Raw genomic sequence first — 19508 nt, 5'->3', positions numbered from 1 at the left:
CCAGTAAATCATTTAAAGATGAAAGCAAAGCAACACCTTTAGCAGGTAATGCAGATTTTTAAAAAAAAAAAAATGTGGAGGATCCAGTTTTTAGGCAATGAAGCTGAAAAATAAATATGTAAACACAGGGAGAGAAAATTCCCTATTTGTCTGCTGTAGCTACAGAAGTATGGAGAACCTGGAGGGTTTTTAAAAAAGTAATACAGCATTTAATCAGAGGTAATAAATTGTGAAATATATGTACACACACACACACACACACACACACACACACACACACACACACACACACACACACACACACACATGTATATATATATATATATATATAAAATTCAACACTTAATTAATAAAAAAATCAATTTCCAATTTTGAAATAATAAAGTCATTAAAATTTTAATTTTATTTCAGTAATAAATACTGTGATTTTTAAATGTATTTTTAAATGCTTTGTCAAATAGGAGAAATAATAAACACAATTCCTAAGTTAGGTTAGAAACTATTTTTACGGTAATTAATATTAATAATCCAGCTTTTTTAAATCCATTTTGCAATTGCAATTCTTTAATGGTTTATCTTTCATTTAGCTTCTGTATAATGAAGTCAGTAGGAATCAATAAAAACAAAATCAGAGAACCATTTTTCAAAACAATTTTTGGTCATTTCCAGGTGGCGCAGAAAAAACTTGCAAGTTAATCCTTATTTCAATATAAAAATTGGTGAAATAAAATCACAAAACAGAGTTATGTGGATCATCTTAATACAAACAGTGATAAAGGTCTTTTTAAGACGAGAACATGTTTGATACCTATCAATTTAAAAGACTATTCTCCATTTCACCGGAAGGTGGCGCAAGAGATCCGCACATGGTGCTGCGTGTATTTCAAGCCGCCTGTTGGTGCTGGATGGGCAAGAGGCTGGGAGGAATGGGGCCGTCCTCCTCCCTGACCCCGGCCAGTCGAAAGAAAGAAAGATCGAGCAGAGAGGCTGGGATGCACGAAGAAGAACACAGAAAATCTGGACTGCTACTAAACATGGAGTGTAATCTCCTCTACGGAATAAACGCTGTTGTGGCCCAACAGTGAGTTTGTAAAGACGAAACATTTCTTTTCTATTTTGTTTCTTGAACCGCTCGCTTTGCTACACACATCTGCAAAGATGTGGGCTGTGGACTGGAGTAGGACCTCTGCGATTGTACTCTGCCTTATGGGATGCCTTGTCTCTAAAGCTGTCACCAAAACATCACTGGAAGACCCAGTTGTACAAGGTAGAACATGCATTTAATGTTTGTTTGCTTGCTTGTTTGTTTGTTTTTCTGTACTTCTCTGTCCAGGGAAGATGGCTAGCTGGAAGCGTTTGAAGCTAACGGAGCCGCTAGCAGTCTCGGATGCTGATGTGATCCAAACTTAAGCTAACGTTAGCAAGTTAGCAGGCGACATGCAAAAGAGGACTTCGTTGTCTTCAAAGTGCTGATAATTAAATGTTTTAGTGTGACTAAATTCAAACTATAATTCAGACAGCTATATTTTACAGTGTCGTAGTGGTAAAATACGCTGTTAAATAGTGAGGACATGCCAAGTTGTTCATGGTAAATCAGCGCGGAGTCCAGCTGCTGTGATTTGTTTTCAGGCATTGTTGGGTTTTATAAACACTTTCTCTTTGTTTTTGAGTTTGTCATGTTGCCATGATTAACGCCGTATTCCATTAAAACATTTTAAGTTCATATGACATGTTTTGCACGACATATTTGTTACTTGCAACTAAGGGTCCTTATTCCAAAATGTTAGTAAAACCAAGCGTGCAGCAGCAATGCGTACTTATGTACTTGATATAATTTATCATAATGGTTATTGATACGCATATTTTTGTTTCGATTAACATGGTGGACAATCTGTTTTTTTTTTTTTTTCAAACAACACATTATAATTATAGATTTTTGTGTTTGTGTGTGTGGGTGGGGTAATGTGCTGATACCACCCAGTTACTTGCCTAATCATGTTTCCAATTTCTTTCTTTAAAAAAAATAAAAAAAAAAAAATAAAAAAAAAAATCTGGACATTACTCAGTTAAATTACACTGTGATATCTTACTTAAATGAGAATTGTGCATGTATCTGCTAACTGGCTCGTCACTTTCAATGTCAAAATCAAAACAGGCCTAATTATATTATGTGCATGTAATGTTTATGTTGAAGATTAGCTAAATGCTATGTCACAGAAAAAAAAATCTAACAATCTATGCATAATATAGATAATTTCTATGATAAGAAGATAACTACGTGGTAAATCTACACTATGCACTAACAGAAAAATATTGTGACAGCATCATATATATTAGCAAATTAACCATATAAGTTAAATATATTTCTGTCTTTGAACGAGTAAAGTAGTTTTGAACATGCTGTCATTGAGTAATGTCAAATAAATCAGGTTGCACATGTTTGTGTCTCAAAGAAGATAATGTGATTTATTGAATTGGCTTGAAATGATGTGTATGTTGATTCGTGTATGTAAAGTGCCCTGTGACAACATTGTTGTGAAGTGGCGCTATAGAAATAAAGTTGAATTAAATATATCAGCACGATTACAGACTAGATGAGTCTGATGAGTAAATGGTGCTATAACTAAGTATAAGAAGTTTAAGAGAGTATGTTTAAGGACAGTGTCATGTATCCTCTGGAGATTTCAATGTCAGCAGCTAAAACGGCATGAAAGGGATGTGCAAAGCTCATAGATTACTGTCCTTTGAGGCAGTTTTTTGTCATACAGTAAACAGAATTGTCAATGGACATCCTGTCACCACAGTAGCAAACGCATGCAAATCTCAAAAAACAGAATGAATCAGTGTCTCATTCAGTCTCTAAATCCAAAGCTTGTCTGTAAAAGTAGCTGCTTACATGGAACTACATCTGTTTTACCCATCACATTTATTCATCATAATCACAAGTGCAGCCACATTTCAGTTGTCTGTCTTTGCTTACAGATTTGGCTGGCCTACATTTCAGCCTCTCAACAGCAGTGCCAACAGTGTGAGAATGAATGTAAACGTACAGTACTTATCCCTGTAAATCAGCCAAAAGTTGGAAAAAAACAGAGTGCAACCATTGATTTCTCATTGATTAGTATTAAATTTCTGCTTATATTCAGCACTCTGTGTAAAGTTAAAACTAATCAGGTTGTAAATACTTGCACTTTGAAGTCTATCCTGGGAAATCTTTCTATTTTTTGTCTGTCTTTGGTGCTCACTTTGCCTCAAGTTGACCCAGGTTTATCTCAGGGTGGTATGATCAAGTAAGTTCGAAGGATTTCTCCTAGTTTATCCAGCAAACGGCACGGATGAGTGGACAGGCAATCTAGCCGCAGATATAGATCTCATTCACATTACTGCTGCCCATTATAGGTATGGCATTGCTTCTTTAAATGCCAACATTTGCTGAAGCTGGACAGGGGCTGCTAGGACGCAGACCAATTAAATCATGTTGTCACCAGCTATTTAAGTTCGATTTACTGGTAATATTAAGATGTTTGTGTGAGTACTAACACCAGGCCCCATTTGGGGGAACATACATCAGATCACGAGACAGCAATGCATTTAGAAACAAAGTCAGTGTGATCTCCTTAAGAGCAGAACTTTACAGTGTTTTGACGGGAATATTACACACACTGAAGCGAGTCCATTACTTCTTTAGTGTTTTAGTCTAACCAAATTACTAACTCCCCTGCTGAGTTAATGCAATTGGCAGTCACCGTCTGATCTTGCTTTTAATCCAGATGAGTGTAAAATAGCAGGCTGGACACCTATTGATAGCAAGTTCTTTACCTGTGAAAGAACAGCTTTATTTAAACTGTAAACGTGTGTTTTCCCTTACACTTGTGTACTTCATGCTGTGACATGTTGAGGAGCTGTTTGCCATTCTGTGTGTCCCTTGTTTGCAGTCAGTTTTCTCTCTCTCTCTCTCTCTCTCTCGCTAAAACACTTTTGATAAGCTCTGCAGGATGTCATTTAAACGTTAACATGTAAATACTAAGAAAAGCAAATAAACTCAAAGATTCACTCTGCTACTTTTTTCCACTGGGTAAAAAAAAAAAAGAGAAGTTATTTTCTAAAACATATAAAAATTGGTAGTCTGGTCGAACATAATTCATCCAAGCTTTAATATTTTGAAATCTCTTTACAAAACATGCAATGCGTTGTTGATTTGTTTTAAGGAAATGCAGTCATATGGAGAATGAGTAAAGTCATGGTACATGTCAGCAAGGGCATTTTTTTTTTTCTTCACTTGAGAGGGGTTATTTTGGACTTGAGGGCACTTCCTCCCAGTGTTGGATACTTGATGAGTGAGCCTCTTGGCAGTGTCATGATGAGGACACAGAGCTGCCTTCCATCCTTGAAACAAAAACCAGAACAAGCTGAACCTTAATGGATGAACAGTTTTGCTTATGCTTCTGAATTTTGACCTAGAAAAACTGAACCGTTTATTTGGAAATCCTTTAAATGATTAAATATTTGTGTATAGAAATAAGCTTTAAAGGTTTCCTTATTTAAGAATGACAATAACGTGAAAGTTCTTTTCAGTTCCTGTAAAGTAGCCTCTGCTATTAAGATGTGACTAATTTTACACTCTGAAACTCAAAACATAGTGTAACTGAATAAATTATGACTTTTTGCAAAAACTGAATTAAAAAGTGTGGAAGCAACGATCCCTGTGGACACACCAAATGCACTTCAGTTGTGACGCCCATGATGGTCTCTCATGTGAAAGAGGGTTCTTCTGTACGACGGAGTATTAGGGCCACAATGAGAAAAAACAATAGTGTTGGATTATTATTTTTTACTAGAGAATAAAGTCGAAATGACCAGAATAAGGGTGAAGCATAGTTTCAAGAATAAAGTCGAAATGATGAGAATAAAGTCAAAATGACGAGAACAAAGCCGAAATACTAATATTAAAGTCGAGTTTTCAATATGAATTTGAACAGCTTTAAAACACAATGCCTTGTGTGCAGCCTACTCACTTTTACATCAAGAAGTTGCATGCACACATGTAGCCTACACGGCATGCGGTCACTCTGTCCTTTTTTTTTTTTTTTTTTAAATTTTTTATTTTTTTACTTTATTCTCTTTTCGACTTTATTCTCGACATTTTGACTTAAATCTTGAAACTGTATTTCTACTTTATTCTTGTCATTTTGACTTTGTTCTTGTTATTTCGACTTTATTCTCGAGTAAAGCAGAGGAAAAAATAATAATCCGACACTATTTTTTTTTTCTCATTGTGGCCCGTCGTACTTCTGTCCAAAGACAGTCATTTTTTCTCTTTTGTTTGGTATGACATAGCCAACTTTTGCCATCTAATATCCAGAAAGGATGGCTTGCACTTTAATTGATGTAGATTAACACCGTTTCAAAAACCACCTCTTTCAGTTACCTGCATTGTTGTAATTTTTTCTTTTTTCTATTTGAGTCATCTTCAATCAAATCAAAGATACTTTATTAATCCCCGAGGGGAAATCTTGTGAAACTTTTTTTTTTGGTTGTTTTTTTTTTTGCATTTCTGTTTTGTGTTGTTCTGTTCAGTAAATACATTGTTTTGTCTTTTCATGGTTTACTACAGATTATTTGTTTATTTGGATCATTTAAAAAAAAAAAAAAAAAAAAATCCAGAAAATGCAAACACAAACCGTCTGTTGGTGCTGAAGTTTGAAAAGGTGTGCATCGTGTGACTCTCATAAACTACTTTGTTTTTTGTTTTCCACCTCTCAAAACGATAAAATTAACTTTTTTGCATCCCAAAGTAATATCATACCGCAGGATTTGTTTATGTTACACATAATGCTTCAGTGAAAAAACTCCATAAAAACTTTTATAACTGTTTTTATACTGCATTATAACAGTCTTTAGTGTTTTGTGTTCTGTGTGTTTGTTTTTATTATTCAGTCCTGTTATTCCAGTCCTCACATGATTTCTGGGTCTTGTCACAATTAGCCATGTGCTTCTGCTTGAGATGGTTAAATCACTCACTTTGATGCCATAGACTTCTCCTTTAGAGCTAAATCAGTTTATCTGACTAATCTGTTATTTTTGTTGTGATAACCTTTTTGTAAAATACAAGAATTTGCAACAGATGACTCGAATAGCTCTTGTTGTGCTGTACGTCTGCACTCTTTTTACCTCTTTTTGTCAATGTAGCAAGTATGGTATGTTTACGGACTGCTTGAAAATTTACATCAGTATAAGACTTTGCTAAAGCCATACATTTTACTGAAAAAACTGCTTTATTTTATAACTGTACAAAGTGACTGTGTTGATATCCGGTCATTTAATTTGGTTGATCATTGAAAGTGTCTACATCAAGGACATAAAAAAATGACATTTTTGCAGCTCAGTTGTGTATCATTTAGCCTCCAGTTTAATTTCCTCTGTTTGGAAGAACACCAAAACATTTCACACACCCAGCAGAGGCCAGCCATACCTTCCGATTCCAGCCATTACACCTCAGTTAAAGGAATGGCCTGTCTAAAATGTAATTTACGATGTCAAGGAGGAAAAACTGTAAACGCTTATAACCCCCTAACCCACGCTTCTGTTTTCAAACCGGGTGTATATTTCTCTGTGCACGCAAAGACAAACGCTCTGATACTTTGGTGGCTGGCATGGTGGATAACTGATCTGAGAGTGCTGTGTTGGTTAGTCCAGACTCTGATGCCTTTATTCTCCTTGTGGTCATCAGGTAGGAAGTCACTGAGTAACAGGCAGATATTGAGGTTGTTACTTAAGTGCAAAATCAGGGTCTTGGGTCGTTCGGCTGCAGAGATTCTCAGACTTTCAGCTTGTTTAACAATGATGTCACCTCATTGCTGACTTATTGGTCGAGCACTGGGAGGGGACTGTTGCGTTTATGTGTGTGTCAGTCTTGAGTCTCCCATGGGATTTTTCTTTTTAAGTGAGCACAGCTGGTACCCCTAGCAGCAGATCAGTGGGAGTGGGACAGGAAGTGAGATCACGATCCCTCCAACACACATGGAGTCTTGTAAGGCAGTGAATACCGGTAGTTTCTGTGAAGGGGAAATCCAGTCTTGTTTTCCAATCATCTGTTGTGGCAGTAATGCAATAAAGGAGAGGAATGAAGCAAAGGTTCAGACAAGATCTTCACACCAGCCGATAATAGTGTTCGGTTATGAGATTGACACATTGCTCTGCCAAATCTCACTTTGCTTTAGCACTGTTTACCTTCTTCCACCCATTCATCAGACCAGGGTTTATAGGTGGAGTCTGCACTGTGGGTGAACTCTCCTCTTCAGATCAACAAAGGTTTCTCACTGACTGAAGGATCCCTGTGTGTGGGGGAGGGGGACGTGTCTTGTCAGGGATAGTTATGTGTTTTAGCATGTGTGCCACAGAGGGTGGGGTTTCAAGGAAGAATTATGACAAAATTTGGTTTCAGTAAGAATGGGGGAGGTGAGCATCTTAAGGTTATGAGTGGAAGAGGTGGGAAAACCTTTTAGCTGTAATTGAAGGGTAACCGTGGGTCAACTAGAAGCCGGTGATCAAATATGGACCAGATTGCTATGTGTGAAAAGACAGAGGGCCAGTGTGGCTTTGTGTAGTTGTGAAAGTATAGTGTCCATTTTCCAAGGGTTTTTTTTTTTTTTTTTGGTTTTTTTTTTTTTTTTGTTATAATACTTCTGAGATATGGAGATAAAATGGAGTTTATGGGTTCCAGTGTGCAAAATAGTCTGAGAGCAACTTAAACTCAACAGAGTTCCTTTTTTTGTTTTAAAAAAACTATTAAGCTCTGAGGTGGAGCTTAATACTACTTGTTCACCACTACTTGTTCTCTTTCAAGTAGTGGAGTATGGGGATGTGTAATATTCATACATAAGTCCCTCAAACAGAAACTGAGCTAATTTAAAAGCTATATTAATGTTTCAGCAGCAGCGTTTAACAATAACCATAGAACACTGTCCCTTAAATAGCCAATGAATGGTTTTATTGTAAGATTTCTAAAAGTAGTCAAATAAATTTTATTTGATGATCCTATTTTATGTCTTTAGCTTTTATATAACTGTCCAAATAGTATTAAAGTTTGTTTTACACTATTTAATGTTTTCTTGCAGAAACTAAATTATGCTTAAATTTATATCTAAAATGTAAATCGAGAGTGGATATTTTCTTTTTTTTGTCTTGTCCATTGTATTACACATTAAATGTTAATTGAATTTTTTTTTTTTTTACAATACATCAGTGCAATGTGCAGCAAATTTGCAGCAAATGTGACTAATCAATTATCTGACATAAAACAAAATCGGATTTATTATTGTAATAAAACAAGGTATGTGTAGTAGGTACATTTTTAAACAGAGTACTTGTCATGGTATTATGTCCATAAGGGAAGGAGTTTATATGTAAAGTTGTTTTTTCCTCCATCAGGTCCAAGGCTTCTTTGAGAGAGGGAAATGGTCCATTGTGCTACAAGGGAAGTGCCAATGGCATGAGTCCAGAAAGTGTTCAGACAGCAGTTTCTTTTCTAGCATGTTGATTGGATGCCAAGCGTCTGGCCCTCACACTAAACCCAATTAATGAGATGATGATATTTTAGATGGTGGCAATTATAACATCACCTTGTTTCACACCTATAAATCCCAATCCTTCAGTATGGCTTTTACATGCAGTGTTTTTGTTTTCACAGCAACCCTCACACTAGCTGTACATTTACCTGTTTTCACAGAAGTTACTCTGAAGGTCCACCTAAGTGACGCCAGCACTCATCAACCCCTGTTTGGAGCCACCGTACAGCTCTTTGCCAACCACAGTTCTGTTGCCACGGAAACCTCATCAGCTGATGGGAACACCTACCTGCACTTTCCCTACCGCCTGGGGACACCACTGGTTGTCACTGCAACCAAACAAGGATATGTTCCTAACTCTGTTCCATGGACTCCCACTAGATTACCTGGTAGGTGTGTGTTTTTGTTCAGTAAATTGTGTGTTGGTTGCCACATTTTAAAACACATGTTCAATATTAATTGGGAATTAGTCACATTTAGAAGGATAAAATCTCCCTAAAGTGTGTGCATGCAGGTAATTCACGTGTGTATTGTATGCATTAAATTAAAATGGTGGAATATTGTGCCAGGTGTGTGAGCTAATGATGAGTGGAGTGCTCCATTACTAATTTATTACACTAGATGCCAAAACCCAGCAAGGGGGCTGCTTAAGCTTCCCTTTCACCAACACACACACAGACTCCTATACAAAATACCTCCCAAGAGCCTGTGTGTGTGTTGCAGCAGGGGGATGGATTTAGGAAGGTTTTGTGTGCCAACTGAACGGCGGCCAATTGGATTATCACGCTTACCAGCTCTGAACAATACAGTCGTGAAACGAAGGAAGGAAGAGGAGAGCAGTGTAGTTTGCTGGGTCAGACTTCTGACAGGATGAAAGCTGCTCCATTAAAAATGTAGAAACATACTTTAATTGCTTTTTATGTCTGTTATGGATCAGTAAGTTGCCCAGGTAGTTTGCTGTATGTTTTTACTAATTAATTCCTTTAATTCACCCAGTGTTTGTATTGTGTTGTTTCTCTGCAAGTATTTTCCTCCATCAGTCTGGATCTTCTTCCAGAAAGAGCTGCCACCCTGATGGTGTATGACGATGTTGTTGAGATTGTGTCTGGCCTGCAAGGTAAACTCGTTAGTGTGTTATTCTGTTCTTGACTCTAGAACATTAAATAATAATCTACTTATCATTAAGAAATTTCCTTCATGTTCTCTTTCAACATACAAAACTACACTTGATACTGATGTTATAATCCCCTCTGCTTTTAATAGATGTTTTTAATTTCAGTTCATTTGATTTTGCTGATATATGGGGAGATGCTGAGTTAAGCTAAATATGAAATTGAGTCGCTATCATCAGAGTTGTTGAAATGTTCGCAAAAATAGAAATTTTGAAAATTAAAAACTGAATGTGAAAACTGAAAATAGTAATCATCATTATCATCAACATAACTTTTATTGTGAGTTACATTTCAACAGGCGAATAATTGGAGGGTCCCACACCAGCTGCCAGTAGAGCTTATGACCAGACGTACTCTTCATCTCTAGCATCAATAAAGAAAATCTCACCTCCCCTTCCTGACTTTATTTAGGTTTTGAAATTGAGGAATTACTTAATCTGTAACCTTGTCAAACCTTTTTAAAAATAAATGCAAAAAAAGTAATTTTGATGTGAATTAACATTCACTTTAAGCCTTTATCTGTAAGAAAAATTAAATTAACTAAAGCATTTTATTATGAAAATTTTTTTTATTTTATCAGACTGTTGGATCGGCATTTATGCTTTGAGTTCAAATGAATAGATTTTCCTGTTACCAAAATTAATGTTAATAAATTAACATACCTGTTTATAAAAAAACCCACCATTAATAAACCACTTATTGACTTGTTTCTACAAATTGCAAATATAAATAAGGATTGTAACTTTGTTGTTAAGCTTCTTTGTTCAGGTGTAATTTTATTAAACAAGGCCATCCTTCCCTAGCAAATCAATTTAATCCCTTTGTCTGGCTCTTTTGTATGTTGGTGACCAGCAAGAGAGTAATTTAATGTGTCAGCTGTGTAGTCAGACAAAAAGAGGGGGGAAAAAAGTCTTCACAGATATATACAGCAGGCTCCATTAACATGTAATCCTTTTGAATAACACTGCCCAAAGCACGTGCTGGAGTGGATGGGAGCATCGTCGGACCGTCTCTCCGACACACTCTGTTGTCACAATGTTTTGTGAACTTGAGGACCCAGGGGAGTGATAAACCTTGGCGTGTGGCACAAATGTACATAATAAAAGAGTAGGGGGTAGAAGAATACAGTATACTGAGAAGCAGAGTTGTGGGTGGAGCAGTTGCAGAGAATAGGGGGTAATGGGAGAAAGGGGGATGGGTAGAACAGTGTCCAACAGAAGGAGGAACAGATGAAGTGAGTAAAAAGTGGAGGGAAAAAAGACGAGAGTTGAGGAAGGGAGCACACAATGAAAAGCTAAAGGGTCATTTCCTTTCACAAAAACATGACCATGAAGAGGAAATAACATTCACACCTTGATTTCTAGATCAAGTTCAGACAGAAACATGAGAGTAGAGCTCAACTTCAGGTCTCAAAATGCTATTGAACACCAGAAGTAACACAAACACAGTGAATTCTTGGGTTTAGCTGGGTCTGTCTCATCTCTCAGGAATGTGCATTCTACACAGTCGGACCGCAATGACATCACTTTGCTTTTCTTTAAATAATATTCTATCTTTAATGGTTTGGTGGAAGGGAGATTGAATAAGAGGTAGCAATGATGGCAGATGAAAAAGAAACTATTGTGTAAAAAAAAATCTCAGACCTCAGAACAGCTGAGAGAAAAGGTTGAACAGGACATTATCTTCACTGTATCGATCTGTATCGGCTTAATGGAGTTGCTCACATTAAGCCTTATTGATCGTCTCATTTATTCAAAAAAAAAAAAAAAAAAAGCATTAGTAGAAGATGAGTATTACAAAATTGCCTTGTAAAATATGCTAAAACAAACAATGCGAAAAGTGGACTGATAGGTATTTGTTTAACAAATGTTTATTTAATTTATTAAAATAAACTTACTATAACATTGTAATTACCTCCTGGGTTAAATGAAGTTTTTTTTTTTTTAATGTAATTAAATTTCATTATATGGTTTGGGGGTTGTGAGTTTACATTGTACACTAGTTAAATAATTGACAGCATTTTTTACACATTGCAAATGTATGGCTTATATTTTGAACATTTTATACTTTGAAGTGGAAAAACTGAAAAGCACATTTTTTTTCTTCCCTTTTCTATTGAACTTTCCGAGGTACAGGGGATTGTTTTTCGGAGAAGTGACAGTTGATATACATTTAAGATTGCTGCACATCATATAGCTTAAGTGTTAAAGGTTATGACACTGCTGTTGACGCCACATTTGAATAATCAATACGTTAAGTACCCATTTCCTTTATGTCTTCTAGCATAGAAAGCATATTTTGCTCAGCAAAATTCCTCACTGTAGTGAAATTTATTTATTTAAAAGAAACCTTATTCAGTCCATGCATCCATCCATCCATTTTCTTAACTAGCTAGGATGCTGGATCCTATCGCAGCAAACGTTGGGCGAGAAGCATCACAGAGCACCCTGTTCAGTATTATGATTATTATTATATTATGATATGATGTTGTCCTTCATGGTCTGTGTCGCATTGTCACAATCTATTTATTAGTTTTATTTAGAGTAAAAAGAAAAGCAAACTGTTGTTGCATTTCAGCCAGTGACACAAGGGAAATGTGTTTTAAAATATTTACATTACTTAATAACATAGAAATCCTTGTTTGTGGATTCTGACATCTGTGTTCTCTCTTAAAGGTCTCAAACGCCAGCCCAGTGTTCATTTCCAGCGCAGAGCTATTAGTCTTCCTACCAACATGTCCTACGCCAACCTGACTGCTCTTCTCACTGTTACAAGCTCCCCGTCGCACATCCAGTACTTTCCTCACCTGAAGGTTCTTGGCAACAACAGCACAGGTTAGTTTCAAACCTGAGACCCAGTAAAGGACACCTTCACATAAACTTGACACCAATTACTGGGAAGAAAGCTACGGATAGGGGATGGGAAAGGAAGCTAGCAGCAGTGGTGCATCAGAAAGTCACTGAACCGAGAGGCCTCTTTCTGACCTTCTGCAACATTTTAACCCCAGTATGCTCTTTGTTCTAAAATAAGACTTATCATGACACACTTTAAGGTAGTCTAATCTAATCCGGGAGGGGGTGACACATTGGCCACTTTTACATGGGAGTTTTAATTCCTCTTTAAGTTAGAATAAAAGTTAAATCCGCTTTAAACGAGTGAAAAATGGCCATGTAAACACCTAATTCCGAATGAGGTCAATTCAGAATTAACCTTGTAAGTAAATAGCTGGTTTATTTGCATTTTAAATCTGAATTGTCGCACATATTCCATGTGTTGTTTTGCCTCCCATGTTCTGTTTTCTTTCTCCTTCTTAGCTGATGAATAAAGGGAAGTAGTATGCTTGTGTCAAGCTGGTGCTTCAAAATTATAATCAAAATAAAGGCAGCCTGGTATTTGTTGTGTAGTTTTCCATGTTACGACCGAAAAGACGTCAAGCTGGAAGCGAACTATGTTTATTTCCAGTAAACATAAGTACGATCTGAAGCGGAATTAAGTCAAGATGTGTTTCCATGTAAACATCCATTCGGAAATGATTCTTTCCATGTAAACTCGTGGGAGAATACTAGTAATTTGGAATTATTTAATTCTGTATTATTAATTCCGGATTTTAAAAAAAACATGCAACCATACCCATTTTTTTGCCAGTAAGTAGATAAAATGTGTTACAGGATCTATATATTTATATTCATCTTAAGTGTGCACCTCCTTAATACTCTCCCTCCAAGCAGCATTGGCAGATTTGGGCTTTGTGACACTTTCCAACCTTAGCATCCGGAGTCCCCCAACCCCTTCCTGTCTTTCTCCTGTTTTCTTTCCTGTCTGTTTCTCTCCTGACAACTCTGCTTTATCTAAGCTATTGTTGCGCCCCCCCCTCGCTGTCTGTTCACCTCTCCACACCCCCATGATCTGCACCTTACTCTGTTTCTTTTTGCTGCATTTTTCTTCCTTACTCTCCTGCTTGCATTCTCACAGGCACAGAGAAAAGGTCTGAGTTGACTGCTGTGGCAGCCATCTCTGTTCATCTATTGGCCAACAATGGAGTGGAGCTGCAGGTGAATGGGCCAATCACAGTCTCTGTTCCCTTGCCAGTTGACTGCGGCCTCAGCGAAAATGACCACATCCATGCTTGGAGATTTGACCCTCATTTCGGTAAGTACAAACCCTGTGTTTGTGGTACTTATTTTGTATTCTGTGTGCCAAACAGCCTTCTGTAAAAAAAAAAAATAAATAAAATTTAAAAAAAAACAAAACAACTGTTTTATGGAGCCATTTAAGATCCACTACTTTGTGTTAACAGATATAACCAATGATTCTTTCGAAAGTGTTTTTTTAAAAATGTATTTACTGATCAGTAAACTAAACCTGATTTCAAAGCCAAATCACAATATGATTTAGCACTAACACAAACCATGTGCATAGCTGTACTGTGCAATCAGGTCATAATTTGTAGCTGAATATGATGAATAAGTGTATTCATTCAATGACTAACATGTGGCCCCATATTAATCTGCAAATCAAAGTACTGCAATACATCACAAGTTTGGACCCTTAATGCGTAATCTTCTTTGACTCAGTTAAATCTTAGACTGAACTAAACAATAACAAAGAGCTCTGTGGTTTTTGGCTCATAAAGCAAAGGCGTTTCAAGCCCCTTTGGGGACACTGATTTATTTCAGCATTCTTAAATCTGTGTTGTCAAAAACCCTACTGTACAACAAACCCAGTTCTTCTTTGGACAGCCTCCTCCTAAAGAAACTGGGTGGATTATCAGTGGACTCAATCTTGTTTTCAGTGAAATCTCTGCAAGTACATGAGTCACATTTTCTGAGCTTTTCTGTCTCCACGTGATATTTATATTCTGCCAGTGCAGAAATTGAGTCTTTTAGGCACAATACTTTTTTGTTCCTATAACTTTTTTTTTTTTGTCTTGTCCAGCATTTAGGCAAGCAGAATGATGGTCTGGATGCTGTGTTCTGCTGAGCAAATTTTCTCTGCCAAGGGAAGCTTTATAGATATAATGATCCCCTTGACTTTCTGAATTTTTATTTTATTTCTATGTTTATTTTGTATTGTTGTTTGAATTGTAGAGTTTGTATTGCTGGACCAGAGAGGACAGACAAAAGACAGAAAGAGAAAGGAGAAGAAACACCTCATAAGAAAAGGGAAAGAGATAAAGGGAGAGAAAAGGGAGAGAAAAAAACAACTAAAAAATAACCCAAAAACAAAAAGAAAGAAAACAACCTACAGATGTATACATACACACATACAGGCACACACATACATATACACACACATACACACGCATACATACACATACATATACACACACGTATACACACATAATATATATATATATATATATATATATATATATATATATATATATATATATATATATATATATATATATATTATATATATATACATATGTACACATATACATATACACACACACCTCTATGCACAGACACACACACACACATACATACGTACAAACATATACGCACTTGCCAGTATTAACACATATACATACACATACAAGCCAACTTTAGATCATAGTAACTAAACTATGAATCTAAAAAGTTAAATATAAATGAGAAACAAACAGAAATGAGAAAACTAGCTGCTGTTAGTGAATAAAACTGCGTGACGACTCGGTGACTGTGTCACATGCAGAACATGTAGAGTGGAACGTGTTCCGGAAAAGGTGATCATGCCAGTGTGACCCTTCCCACACAAAGGCAAGAGGCACGCCAGGAGTACCCCCGAGACCAGGGCCATCGGCAGCCATCCCCAGGCGCAGACCCCAACCGCCCCACCCCGGAGCCAGCCATGCACCGACCCAGGAGGCGGCAGAGGGGGCTCCCAGCCAGAGTCCCCCGCAGTCAGGGGGAACAGGCCCCAGCAGGCCCGGACCAGCGAGGACCGGCCCCGCCGGGCACCGGCCACCCAGGGCAGACAGAGCGCGGGCCCCACGGCCCCAAGAGCCAAGAAGCAACCCCCCACCCCCGCAGGCAGAGGGCCCAGCCCACACCGACGGAGGGCCGGGATCCCCAGACTGCCACCGAGCGGCAGCCAGGCCGCACCCCAGCGCACCAGCAGCGCTCCCCGAGCACCAAGACCCTCCACGCACCCACGCACACAAACACACACACACACACACATGTGCACACACACACACATGTGCACACACACACACACACACACACACACGTGCACACACACACGCACACACACACACACACACACACACACACGCACACATGCACCCACCCACCTACCCCCACCCACACCCACACGCATCCACACTTCCTCCTTAAACACACCCTATACACCCATTCTCTTACACACGCTCAAACTCACTCTCTCCTACCCCCGTTCTTTATACACACACACACCCTCACACACACATCCCTGCTCCCTCTATAATCACCCATTCTTCCATACACGCATACCCCACTCTACACACACACACACACACCTCCCTACACCCCTCTATCCACATTCACACTCCTCATTGTACACCCACCCCATCACTCCCCCGCACCACCAACATAACCCCACATACACACCCCCACCCATCTGCATACACCCCCCCTTCCTCCTATCCCAGCGGCCATCCACTTTCCTAAATTCTTTCACCCTGATCCCCCCACCCCCCCCTCTACCCTAACATTCATTCACCACTTCATCCATTGGCTCATGCACGCCCTCACCTTTCTTTCCCAACGTGTCCCTTGTGAGATACCCCCGGGGGAGCAGGGGATAGGAGGGCCCCGATCAGGGCCCCACAACTACCCCCCACCCCTGTCAATGCCCCCCCCCCACCACTCCACACATGCAGCCGATCCAGCACCACCCAGGGCCAGCAGCAGTCCCACCCCCGCCAGGCCAGGCCAGCCCAGACCCAGGCCCCCTGAACAGCACCACTCCCCCGCCCAAACTCCTCCGGCACAGCCCCGGAAATAGGGGCGTGGCAGGACCCCATTGTCACCCCCTCCCTCCCAGCTTATGAATGATTGTGAAGTGTGTGTTGTTTGCAATTAAAATTGGGAAGACGTAACCACATCATGTTGGGAGCGGGACCACCAAAGCAGCCCCGCCCACCGCACACTGCATGGCCCGCCCCCCAAAATATGTCCATGTGTTGTCAGTGTGTGTTTTTTGTGTTATGTTGACTAAGTGTAATTAAAACTGGGAGGTGAACCGATGCTGGGTGCAGCGATCGAAACCACCTTGATGGCCTCTCTCACCATCCAGATCAACGTGTCCACCTCCCAACGCCCTGCCTGTGTGTGGTGGAAGAAGGGAAGGAGGGGGGTCCGGGGATTTAGGTCCCGAGGGAAGTGCGCCTCCCTCAAGAAGATGAGCCACCTGCGGCACGAGGCACGTCCCCCATTCCCGGGACCCCCGAAGGCCAGGACAGGCCAAGGGCAGCTGCCCCAACAACCAGGGCCCTCAGCAACCCCAATAAAGGAGGCGCCACCGGCCCCAGAAGGCACCAACGAACCACATGCAAAAGTGGGGGGGGGGGCAAAGAAGAGGAGGGGCGGGAGAAGGAGAGACAGACCAAGGGCCCACCGCGCCCACACCCCTAGGAGACGCCCCCACCCAGAGACACGTTGCATTCCCTTCTCCTTTACACACCAACACATTCACACCCCCTCACCATCAGCCTGGTATACACACACATCTACACACACACACACACACACACCTACAGACCCACACATACATCTATAAACATACACACCCATTCTAACAGATACACGGCCAAAAGATTAGTCCACCTCCAAAACCCTACATCCCACTCACCTCCCTGCCCATCACAAAACACCCCTTCTCATTCTACCTACCCTAGAACAAACCGCCACAACTCCCCACTTCTCTCACTGAAGTCCTACCCCCTTCATAATCATGACCCTTCACCCCCCTATACACCTACATACACATGCACCCCCCCCACTCCCCCCTACACACGGGCCACTACCCCCCATACACATGCACCTCGACACTCCTCTATATACACACCCTTATCTCCCATGCATTTAACACCAGATTATCCACACAGAGCCCTTACCCCTTCCACACACACACACACACACACACACACACACACACACACACACACACACACACCACCCACTCCCTCATTCACAACCCTAACCCCCCACACAATCATGTACTATCACACGCTCCAAAACCTCCACCCCCACACCTACATGCCCTAACACACTCCCCCTTACACTCAACCCTACCCCCCACAAACTCATGCTCCACTACACTCCCCATAAACCCCCCACATATAAACCACCACACACCTCCTACACCCCACACACTCATGTACTATCACAGTCCCCTAAACCTCCACCCCAACACCCCTCACACACTCCCGCATACACACACCCCTCACCCCCTATACCTTCATGTACCGCTACAATCCTCTATACACACCCCGCATATACACCACCGCACTCCCTCATACGTACACCCCCACACATACATGCCTCAACACACTCCCACATACACGCACCCCTACCCCCCATACATTCATGTACCACTACACTCCTCCATACACACCCCGCCCACCCCACAGCGGCACGGCCACCCGTCACGGAGCCAATACCCGCCGATCCAGCCCCCGCCAGCGACCTCGCCCCACCGCCAAAAGGCAACTCCAACCATTGATCAACCCAAGGCCTCCCGCCAGGTCTGGAAACCTAGCCCCCCCAGTAATGAAGCAGCCAAGATCCCCGTCCAGGGGTCCACCCCAGACCCATAGCCACCTGAGCCACCCAGCCACTCCCCAGCCCCGAGCGGGATGAGGTCACACTCTCTCCCCTACACTAAGTGATGGAGCTGATCACAGGAGACCAGAGAGAGTGAAATTCAACTGACTGATCCTTTGAGGAGGCAGACATCATTTCTATGCTGATGTAATCTAATAACAGATTTCTAAACTGCTGGGTACACAGATTCTGTTTGCTTTTCCAGTTCACAAGGATAGTTTTCTTTGCAATGCACAGGCTGCTGAGGATTGGTTTTGCTAAATTAAACCCTATGTTATTTTCACCTAAGTGACTCAATAGGCACAATTTGGGGTTTGCAGGGATATTACATTTAAACCAGTCTGACAGATCTTTACATACGTGGAGCCAGAATCTCTGGACAGGTGGACAAGACCATAAGGCATGGTAGTAGCTGTCAATCATGTTGTCAGTACAGTGTGAACAGATATGTGAGTGTAACAGACCCATCTTGAACATCCTGTGTCCCGTATAATGAGTTCTGTGTAGAATTTTGAATTGTATTAATTGCATGCTTGAATTCTTAGTAATTTTGAATGTGTTTGAGCAGATTTGTGACCATTCATTTTGATTGAAGTTGCTGGATAAGTCTGCTTCCCATTTAGAAGTTGGGAGAGAGATGGAATCTTCTAGCTTCAATAGTAATCTGTATATTTTGGATAGTAGCTTCGGGGCCTTAAGATTTAGGAATTCTGCAACCCTTATAGGTAACTGTAAGTTTAGTTGATCAGTGGTGTATTTCTTACTTATAATAGATTTAAGTTGGTGGTATTCTAAGAATTTGGTGCTGCTGAATTCATACCGTGAAGAAATTGCATCAAATGGCAGAAAGTTTCCATTTTCTACTATATGTTCTAACTGCTTTACTCCTTTATTCTTCCACCAAGGGAAGTTTATCATCTTTTTGTTTTGCAGGAAGTCAGGATTGTTCCAGATGGGTGTGAGCTTACATGGAATAAGCG

At 40.2% G+C, this 19508-nt stretch overlaps 1 protein-coding gene across 1 annotated transcript in view; it reads left to right on the top strand.

The window, feature by feature from the left end:
- The first annotated feature begins 1001 nt into the window (after positions 1 to 1001).
- The window catches only part of fam171a1 (family with sequence similarity 171 member A1), a 31191-nt gene continuing 12684 nt past the window's right edge, over positions 1002 to 19508 (top strand). The window contains exons 1-5 of the mRNA XM_079240446.1: positions 1002 to 1267; positions 8729 to 8956; positions 9592 to 9684; positions 12415 to 12573; positions 13712 to 13888. Coding sequence (XP_079096572.1) covers positions 1159 to 1267; positions 8729 to 8956; positions 9592 to 9684; positions 12415 to 12573; positions 13712 to 13888 — 766 coding nt within the window. The 5' untranslated portion in view covers positions 1002 to 1158. The remainder of the gene's footprint in view (positions 1268 to 8728; positions 8957 to 9591; positions 9685 to 12414; positions 12574 to 13711; positions 13889 to 19508) is intronic.

The sequence above is a fragment of the Telmatherina bonti genome (assembly GCF_933228915.1).
Source record: "Telmatherina bonti genome assembly, chromosome: 5".
Lineage (NCBI taxonomy): Eukaryota > Metazoa > Chordata > Actinopteri > Atheriniformes > Telmatherinidae > Telmatherina > Telmatherina bonti.
This window is presented reverse-complemented; position numbering and strand designations above follow the sequence as displayed.